General features: G+C 33.7%; 2 protein-coding genes and 1 long non-coding RNA gene across 3 annotated transcripts; 1 reads left to right on the top strand and 2 right to left on the bottom strand.

Annotated features, from left to right (window-relative positions):
- Nucleotides 1–2,029: 2,029 nt before the first annotated feature.
- On the bottom strand, nt 2,030–2,871 carry Tapdelta (Translocon-associated protein delta). The gene is made up of 2 exons (XM_068287742.1): nt 2,521–2,871; nt 2,030–2,445 (listed from the first exon to the last, which is right to left on the bottom strand). Exons 1-2 carry the CDS (start codon nt 2,764–2,766, stop codon nt 2,185–2,187), a joined length of 507 nt encoding a protein of 168 aa, XP_068143843.1. The 5' UTR covers nt 2,767–2,871; the 3' UTR covers nt 2,030–2,184.
- A 435-nt stretch (nt 2,872–3,306) lies between these two features.
- Nucleotides 3,307–4,279, bottom strand: LOC137575271 (uncharacterized). Its single transcript, XR_011032138.1, has 3 exons — nt 4,038–4,279; nt 3,829–3,941; nt 3,307–3,488 (listed from the first exon to the last, which is right to left on the bottom strand). It is a non-coding gene; the product is annotated as an uncharacterized lncRNA (long non-coding RNA).
- A 496-nt stretch (nt 4,280–4,775) lies between these two features.
- Nucleotides 4,776–9,966, top strand: casp (Fas associated factor casp). Its single transcript, XM_068287730.1, has 13 exons — nt 4,776–4,935; nt 5,067–5,135; nt 5,282–5,519; nt 5,586–5,726; nt 5,777–5,966; nt 6,031–6,232; nt 6,290–6,375; nt 6,428–6,549; nt 6,612–6,912; nt 6,962–7,107; nt 7,158–7,432; nt 7,492–7,614; nt 9,016–9,966. The coding sequence occupies exons 1-13, from the start codon at nt 4,894–4,896 to the stop codon at nt 9,172–9,174; spliced, it is 2,094 nt and encodes a 697-aa protein (XP_068143831.1). The 5' UTR covers nt 4,776–4,893; the 3' UTR covers nt 9,175–9,966.
- Nucleotides 9,967–10,175: the final 209 nt, after the last annotated feature.

Raw genomic sequence — 10,175 nt, 5'->3', positions numbered from 1 at the left:
GGTAAACTTCTGCCGGCCGTTAAGACTATAATTTGCGGTAAATATTTACTTAAGTTACTCGAGCGCAAAACGATATAACAAAAGAATATTTGGTAAATATTTACTTAAGCTACAATTTCAAATGAAAGAGAAAAATTCCACGAGCACAACCTGCGCCTTGGCGATTTTTTTTTGTAGTTTTTGATAATTAACAAAAGAAAATTAATGTTTTTAGCGGGATTATAGCTAGAAGTTCGGACAAACAATGAATGGCAAAGAGCAAGCAGATAAAAACAAAATTTAAATAAAAATTGCAACGGGTCAAAAAATTTTGCCAAATCTGGGCAAATGTTTACCTGCAGAGTTTTAATTTGTCAAAGATTGATTTTGTATGACATTTTTCATGTCATCGAACTTTCGAACATGAACACATATGTATGTATATGTACATACATTTATTTTGTTGGAAACTTGACATTTATAGGGTCTACATGGATCACAAGGACTACAAGATCATTTTGGACAATTTCCAATGTACAATGAACATGTATGTACGTATGCATTAGAGCGGTTGAAACATCGATGTTTGGCCACATCGATGATTCGATGTTTTTCAGGAAAAAACATCGATGTATCGATACCACATCGAAGTAATATGGTACATTTTTTGCTTTTCTATATATGTAATAGAGCTGGAAATCCATCGATAGTCTCCCCCCTCGATGGTTTTTTTTTTTTCTTTCGTTGATACCAAAATTATGTAGTTTAAGCGCGTTTTGGGCCCGAGTAGTAATAGTAAACATTTACCAATTGTTATTTATGTTTTTAAATTTATTTAATTAACATTTGAAACAAAAAAAGAAAAAACTTTAAACAAAAACTTCATATTCAAACAAAAACAAAATTCATTAAGATCTTCAGTCTCAACTGGATAACTTAAAACTATATACATAAGTCTTTTACAGATACTTATTGTGCTAAAAAGCAAAAACACTTAATGGTACGTACGCACAAATCAAGTTCGATAGATCGCCATCGAAAAATTTCCATCGATCTATCGCACTTTTTAATTTCCATCGATACTATCGATGGAGCCATCGATGGATTTCCCAGCTTTAATATGTACATATATACATATATATGTACATATGTATGTATATATATATGTAAATCTTTATTAAAAATAACATCCTCTTTCCAAACTTAAAACTATAAAACAGAAATTTAATTTTTTTCAAACTTAATACTACAAGACAGAAATTCAATCTTTCAACTTAATACTATAAAACAGAAGCTCTAAGATATTTTTCCATTATAAACGCTGCCTGCCAACACCAATAACTCCCAAAATTACGTTCTATCTTTTACTGCGTTTTTTCCTAAGTGATGAAATTGACTAAAACATCGAACATCGGAGAAAAAAAAAAGATGTTTTTTACGAAAGGAGAAACATCGATACTACATCGAGGTTTCGCACAGCTCTAGTATGCATGTTTTTAAATATATTCCAAGATCATCTGTAGAAAAATAACAAGACTGAATCTATGGGATAGAAAAAATCCCCTGGCTATGAGAAAGCCTTTTTCTAACACATTATTTGGTTTTTCGTCCAATTTTTTATTCAGTTGAAATTAAAACCAGAAGGCCGGGGCTAACTTCGGCTTCGACAGCGTCAATGTTTGTACACCCTTGCAAGTTTTTTTGGTTACTCTGAACTAGTCTTGTCGTGCTAATCAAGAATACATACATATATGTACATACATACATACATATGTATGTATGTATATACTTTTTTTGGTCGGAGATGCTTGCTTCTATGCGTCCGTCACTACGTGCTCATTTCTATAAAAAATTATTGTAAAATACTTAAAAACGGTCAAGTATTTTTGGCGATAGATTGCTTACAGACTTTTCATCAGAAAATCGACTTACATAAATAAACGCTGATCATTTAAATTGCCAAATGTTTATCCGCTTTCCTCCGATTTACTTTAAATTTTCGCAAAAATCTTTCAAATGTGAATTTTAAAAGAAACATTTTTTAAAACTGTTTTGTGATAACACATACATACATATTTTGTTTTTTTATTTTAACCAATTTTCTACTTAAAATCTTTTTTTAATTGGGCGTACGAATTTTGTAGCGAACTTACAAAATAGTTAAAGATTTATTGATGAAAAATGTTTTTAAATGCAGGGTGTTTTTCAGGCTTGCACTTTGCTTTTATTTGTCACGGCAAAATAAGCCATGCCGCCGACTACGAAGGCAGCTAAAAGTTCAGCTTTGACCCAGGGTCCTTTGTAAGCGTTCTTTATAGAGACTGTAATGTCTAGAAGTGATTTCACAGAAGACACCTTGTCGCCATTACGAAGCGCTTTGCGCAAATATGTATAACCATCTTCATCGAAAAGTCGTAGCTGGATGTTACCACCTCTGGCTGTATTAAGTTCCTCCACCCAGCTTACCTACATATAATAAAAAATATTTTTATAGGAACATAGTTTTGCCAAAAAAAAAAAAAAGGTAAATGGTAACCTAACCTGATATTTGTTGTCTTTTAATTTAGCCACAGGCACAATCTTGCCACAAGGGAGTTCAGCAAACAAACTGAGCTCAGACTTTGGTTGGCATTCTATGGAGAACTCAGCGACATAGCCCAACTGGGTCAGAATTGTAGCATCGTGGGATGAAAAAGACTGCACTGTGGCTTTGCAACCGGCATATGCACGTGAAGTTTGACACGCTAGCACTGCAACCAAGTAGATAGCAAAAAACTGATGAAACATTTTTTTTTTGTGAATTTTTTAAACAAAGATTAAAAGTTTTTAACGAGGCAAAAATGTATTGTTGCTTTCGCTTTCTCCACCGCCACGTCAAATTACCAACTACTTGTAACTAACTTTTAGGTTAACATCATAACTTTTACATACATTGGAAACGCTAGGATAAAGAACACACATATATCAATAAATAACGTTGACACAACATTCCCACGAATCACCATTGGCTCCCTTTCAAGACGATCAACATGGAACGGCTGCAATGAAACGTTGAATACAATGATTCCCAATTCGATTCCCACTAGCGACCATCCACAATCTCTTTTAAGGATGGTGCAAAAGATCTTACCGAGCCGAAATTTTACAATCCAAAAGATTTTCCTATATCTGGCGGCTCGATTGTCGATAGTTTGTGGGGAATTCTTGGGATTAACAATGGATTTGAAACAGCGTCTGCCAAAGGCAGGCATGCATGGCGCAGCCTAAAAAATAATAAAGTTTTAATATCTGCAATTGTTGTTAAATAAAAAAGATGATTGTTTTACATTTGGGGGTAGAAATATATTTAATGACTTTAAATACATATAAAAATGTAAATACATATTAAGATGTTGGCTCCGTCCACTGGTTCCTGTTTGGGGCTGGTGGCATTATTTTAGAGCTTATAATTTGTGTTACGGCCAAGTGCCGAAGTTATGCGTCTTTATTGTTTAAATGGTTATACAAAACTGAAAATGTTGAAGGAAATAAAAGAGAACTAAACATAAGTACATAAATTGGAATATGAATCTAAAGCTAAATACATACATACATAAATGGGAATATGAATCTAAAGCTAAATACATAAGAAGTAAATATGTATGTAAGGCGTATGGTCATGCTATGAGCTCTTGGTCAGACGCTGTGTCAGCGTATTTATGTTTATGTGGAATTCGTCACATTGACGTTGCAGCTGTACAGATTCCTCTAAGATTTAGTGCGGGCCAGTTCGCTAGATTGTTTGTTAACTTACATATTATATTAAACCAGAACATACTAAATTGTACTGATGTAAACATATAGACGCACCTTTTTGCAGTATGGACGCTAAAATTTCGGCGCTGCAAAACCTCATGCGCCATCTCCCAATAAGATGGTGCTTGGTATCCAGTGGTAATCAGGCCTAAGCATTGATAGACTTTCTGCAAAGTACAGTGAGAACATTAAAAAATCAATAATATATATGTATATACATAGGTGCTAACTTATAGCACATACATACATCAGATGTTACCTACCCATCAAGCATTTGCGATAAAATTCCAGTCTTTTTTGAGTTCTTTTTCTGATTAAAAAATGTATGTATATGTACATGAGCTCTTTTCTTAGGGAGAATGCGACTGGTCAATTTCGAGTTAACATCCGCGACTGTTTTTCAAGTCTTTTATAAAATTATTTCATATATGTATGTCGAAAAATAATTTTTGCGTTTCCCGTTTTGCATTACAAAAGTATAGCAGACAATTTCATTACAATCAATTATTTTCATGATGTTTCTGTTTTTTACCTTGCACTTATACATACATATAAGAATGACCAAAAATTCTCATTTTAGCATGTGCATTTAGAAATAAATGAATCATAATTTTTACAAGTAGTAATCGAAAAACGCATTTTCGTCACCATGCTTTTTGACGTTGTTCAAACTTGTTATTAATAAGCCATATATTGAAATTAATGCTCTTGCTCTTATCCTTTTGTTATATTCTTTTGCCATGACACACGTAAAACAATCGATCTTTGATACATTGTTGTTCTGCAAGAAACGTTTATATGGCAAAGTTTATCAAGTTTTAGAAAACTGACAAAATGTCAATTTGTTTTAGTGAACCATCGGTTACTTGTGTTAAGAGCGCCGCTATGTTAACAGACATATTTTTTCTTGTATATTTTAAATATCGATAGCTTTGACAAATAGTAATATCGGAAAATATCATTTTCATAATATTTCCCAGTATTATTATACACCGTCGCAATACTCCTGGATAAGTTCCGTTTTTTAAACATCCATGTATATTGTTTCTATCAGTTGCTTGTACAAAGAATTCACAAATTGTAAGCTTAAACTCAAGTAAATAAAATAAACAGAATCAAATGTCGTCAGAGAATAAAGAAGAAACCTTAGCCAGTTTTCAGGTAAACGTCAATTTTTTTTCCTAATATGTACATACATATACATATGTATGTATGTATGTACATACATACATACATATATGGGTAAAGATGGTATTTGCCATAAATTTAAAAAAAAATACCTTTTTGTTCAGGCTATCACTGGCATAGATGACGTTGGAGAAGCTTTTTCTCATCTAGAGGCTGTCAATTGGAAACTTATGGTAAGTTTAGTTATCTGCAGTTAAATAGCTTTTTTCTTTGTCTATAAGGCTCGTGGTGTCTTTCTCCGCAAGTCTTACTCTGGGTCCGTTCCGACACATGCGTATGCGTAATTTCTATTGCGTTTTCGTTTACATTTACCTTGTAGGACGCTTTAAGCCGTGTTATGCCACACGATGATACTCCGTTGTCTAATCCTATCCATCGGAAAGAGCCAACAACCACAGATAAAAACCAAGATTTAAATACAAATGGATTCACGGCTCCAAATTATGATGAAATGCCTGGGCCATCTTCACTTGTTAATAGTGGATCTCTGACGGATAATGCGGGAGGCTTCTCAGAAGTAATTCATCTTCGAAATACGAATCAACAAGGATTCCCCAGTGAGCTATAGTTTTTAGTGAATTTACAATATCACTTTTTTGGTTTTTTTTTTTTTTTGCAATTAGCTTCACACATGCTGGCCCAGTTAACATCAAGTATTAACTTAGATCCAACTAGGCAAACCAACAACCAGAGTACCATAATTTTTAAAATACACTTTAATCAGCAAGTGTATGACTTACGTTTGCCCATAAACGCAACTATAGGTATGCACGTATAAAAAAAAAAGAGTTATCTAAATTTTTATTATTTGCAGAGCAACTAAAACGCAAAATTTTTGATGTAACGCAAGTTCCACAATGCCGTCAGGCTATACGTGGTTGGCCTCCATCAAAAGCCATTGATGCTCAAGTGCTGGAAACGCAAATTTGTAATCTTGACTTAGCTCCCGAAAATGAATTGATTTTAGTAGATATAACAAATGATGGGTTTATGGAAACTGAGCAGTAAGCTTTTATTTTTGAAAAAAAATTCCGTTTACTTATTAACACATTTATTATTATTATTTAGAGATGACATTTCTCAACGGATGGACAAAATTTTTACTATTAAAATCTTATGTGATTTAATACCAATGGATCCTTTACACTTCACTGGTCGCACTACAATTCATGAGCTAAAAACAAATGTCTATTATATAACAAATATTCCAGTTAGGCATCAGGAATGGTCTGGCTGGCCCAGCCGTTGTGAAAATGACACCACACTAGCGGTTAGTTCTAAAATCAAAAGTACAATTATTTTCATTTATTTGCATTTTCCTTTTTAGCAATCAGGAATTGAAATGTCTCATAACTTAGTGCTACGGAGTAATGCAAATCGTCTGCCAAATACAACCAATGTTTTTAATAACAGGTCAGTTAATTAAAATCAAAAAAGTGACAAAAGTTATCTATTCATTTCGCAGTGAACCGGTAACTGTGGATAGTGGAAGTTCCGCGGATGAATTTGAGGATGCCACTGATTTTAATAACACTGAATATATATTCTCTGACTCGCCACCTTCGCAACCAATAACTAGACATTTAAGTAATAAATTCTTTAAAAAAATCTGGTTTATTTGAGTCAGAAATAAAATTCACTCATTTTAGTTTCCAATAATACTGACGACGAAGTGCAGGGCTCTACACAGTTCGTCGAGAACTATAAGCAGCGATATGGCGAGCCACATGCAGATTTCTTTGTTGGCAGCTTAGATGATGCCTTGCGTTTCGCCTGCCACAAGCCAGCTAAACAGCGGAAAATGTTAGCCATTTATTTGCATCATAGCGAAAGTATTTTGACAAATGTATTCTGTGATCATTTGATGAAACATGAGAGCATTATTCAAACATTCAGGGAACATTTTATTCTTTATGGCTGGGATATGACCTATGAGAGCAACAAGGATATGTAAGTCAATCCTGTTATATTAATTTATAAATAAATAATTTCTTGGCAGGTTTCTTTCTTCATTAACGGCATGCATAAGCAGCAACGCCTCATTGACAGCTCGAAATATAAAACTCGATAAAATGCCTGCCATAATGCTGGTGGGAAAAACCCGCCAGTTGGGTCGCCATTGCGAAGTGCTATCTGTGATTCATGGTGAGTTATATCAACTATTTTAAACAGTTATATTATAAATTTAATTTCAGGTAATCTTGGTTTAGATGAACTGTTGATTCGTGTTATGGCGACTTGCGAGATGTACGAAGAGCAATTGCAAGTTGAAATACGAGATGAGATTGAACGAGCAGCACGAGATCAGGTCAAAGCCGAACAAGATGAAGCTTATGAAGCCACCTTACAGGCGGATATGGCCAAAGACGCAGCTAAGAGACAGAAAGAGGCAGCCCAGGCAGCAGAAAGTAAACGTATTGAATCAGAAAGGGCTAAGGATGACGCTCGACGCGAATCTATTCGGTTTGCAGTAAGCAGAGAAAGCTGTTTATGTAAAGTCAAGGTTAATTCCAAATTAATCTTATTTAGGCGGAACAATCTTTACCTCAAGAGCCTTCTCAACTTGAAACATCAAATATATCGAAAGTACGTATTCGAAAGCCCACTGGTCATTATCTGGAACGTCGTTTTTATGCAGGAGACACTTTACAGGTATTTATGTACACACATTCAGCTGCGAGCAAAAAAATAGTAGTGGCATCGCCCATTTTACTTATAGCATAGAAAGTTATGTTATCTGCGAGTTTGTTATTCGGTCTGTTATAATTTATATTGTAAACAATAGTGCCAAATTGAGGCGAGCAAAATAATAGTAGCACATAATTTGAAAGACCACCTTTCCTCGTGTGTTTCGGTTCATTGTCTTGTTGAAAGACCCAACAATGTAAAATATCCTCTTTGGCGTATTGTAACATCACCCTTCAACAACTTTAATATAAACATGCTTGCCCATGATGCCTTCTATGCAGCATATAGGAACAACACTGTAATAGGAAAAACAGCCCGACACCAACACACTTGATCTGCCATGGTTAACAGACTTGTTAGACTGTATTTCGTGTTTTTCGGGCGACGAACATACAACCTAGATCTCCTCCATCCAAACACCACAATTTTGGACTCATCTGACCACAGTATGTTGCGCCATTTCTCTACAGGCCAATTTTTGTGAAATTTGTAGTATTCAATCCGTTCTTTTATGCTCTTCTGTGAGAGAATCGGAGCTTTCCGAGGACTGCGAGCGTTCAATTTATTAGTGTTAACTCTTATTGCACTGTTCAAACACTGGCCGGCACTTTAAGCTCTTCCTGGACCTCCACAGCAGATGCAAACGGACGAAGCCTTGATGCTGGCACTATTCTTTTTTCTTATTTGAGCGAGATTTAAAGCTTTCGGCTACGTCTTTTTAATATTTTTTCACCTTTTAATGCATTTTGAACTGCAGTTGTAAAACTTTAAACATTTTGCGGACTTCTCTGTAAGTTTTGCCCTCAGTTATAAGGTTTTTGATCTGAATCCTCTTCTCAATATTTATATATCTCAATATTTAAGTATGCAAATTGATGTACTTTAGGGCAATTAAGCTTAAAAATGCATAAAAAAAATAAAAAATAGCATAAAATTTAAGTCATCATGTCAGGTTACAATGTAACGGACAAGTGTTAGACGTAGCTAATAACGGTACTTAGAGGTGTTAAACAGATCAGTTATAGTAATAAATATCGGCGAGTGTTAGTCACTACTATTTTTTTGCTCGCAACTGTATATCTCCGATGTTATTTAAAGGGGAACACCACTCAGACATGACGCAAAATTGCAATTTAAAGCTAGTTTTACTGAGATTATGAACTTTAAAAATTTGTTCGAAAAAGTACCTCTATCCGTGTATTGCCAGGGCATCTGCTTTGGATATATTTTTAAATGTTCGTGACTATGTCTCTTTCTAAAACAAAATTTTAATTTTTTTTTAACATGTCAGGGTAGTGTTTCACTAGTTGCAAAACGTTTTTATACATATTTTATTCTGATCACAATTATTTATTTTATATACAGGATCTTCTTAATTTTGTCACTGCCAATGGTTTCCTTATAGAGGAGTATAAGATATTCAGTGGATGGCCCCGTCGTGATTTAACTTCGATTGATTCTAGCCAAACGCTTGAAGCCCTCAAACTATATCCGCAGGAAACTGTTATACTAGAAGAACGATGATTCTGTTTTTTTTTTTTTTTGTTAGAGCTTGTCTTTTATGCATAATTTTTGCGCATTTCTGTTTACTTTTTCTTCGATTTGTGGAGTTTACAATAAAAGCAGAAATTTGTTTGTCCACAATGCATAGTTATAAAATATTACACAAAAAACCTAAAAAACATTGTGGCATTAAATTTATATTCTGACAGAGTCCTATCTCAGGATGTATGTAGATACATATGTATCTATAGAACATATACAAGAAATCAAACTGAACTGAACATGTAATTAAATATTAGGAACATATTTAGAACGTTATGAATAATTGTTTCCAATCTTAAATTTCTTGTGTGCAGTTTTTCTTGGTTTTACATATATTGTACTGGATCTTCATAGCGAGAAATCTTATAAAATATCACACAGTCATTAGTCTAGCATTGAAAATATATAAGCAATATATAAGCGACACAAAACAAAACGTTGCAGTTGGTCTTTTACATATTAGTTTTAAAATTAAACTATGCACGAAGAATGTATTTTAAATCATTAGGCAAGTTTATAATATTTAACTCTTTCGGCACACGGTTTTCATTTTTTTTTTTTTTTAGGATAATTTGGGGTCGATAATTGCAAACCTTTCTTGCTCTTGTTTTCAAAAGTCCAAACTTTACCAGATCTTTATCTAAAAATAAATTTATGCGTTGAAAAAAACATATTTTACAAAACATTGTAAATTGAATTAAATTGGTTTTTTGCCAGTATGAATATACATAAATATAACAATAAAATCCCAACCGAATGTAAATGCAATAATTTGTTAAATTCTAAGCGGTGTTAATCAAACTTCAACTTTTGTCCATAGTAGCTGTCTTGTACCTAAATAGAATGGTTCTACATGTAATGTGTAATGGATTTATTTGTATAAAAACAAATAGAGAGTTATAGTGCTAAATCAGTTTACAAAAACAAATTAGTATCAGTAGGGCGGTAGGCTTAATTAAATACAACGTTTAAAGCGACTT

The sequence above is a fragment of the Drosophila tropicalis genome, unplaced genomic scaffold (assembly GCF_018151085.1).
Source record: "Drosophila tropicalis isolate 14030-0801.00 unplaced genomic scaffold, ASM1815108v1 contig_573, whole genome shotgun sequence".
NCBI classification, from domain to species: domain Eukaryota; kingdom Metazoa; phylum Arthropoda; class Insecta; order Diptera; family Drosophilidae; genus Drosophila; species Drosophila tropicalis.
The sequence above is the reverse complement of the archived record's forward strand: the minus strand, read 5'-3'. Positions and strand labels throughout refer to the sequence as shown.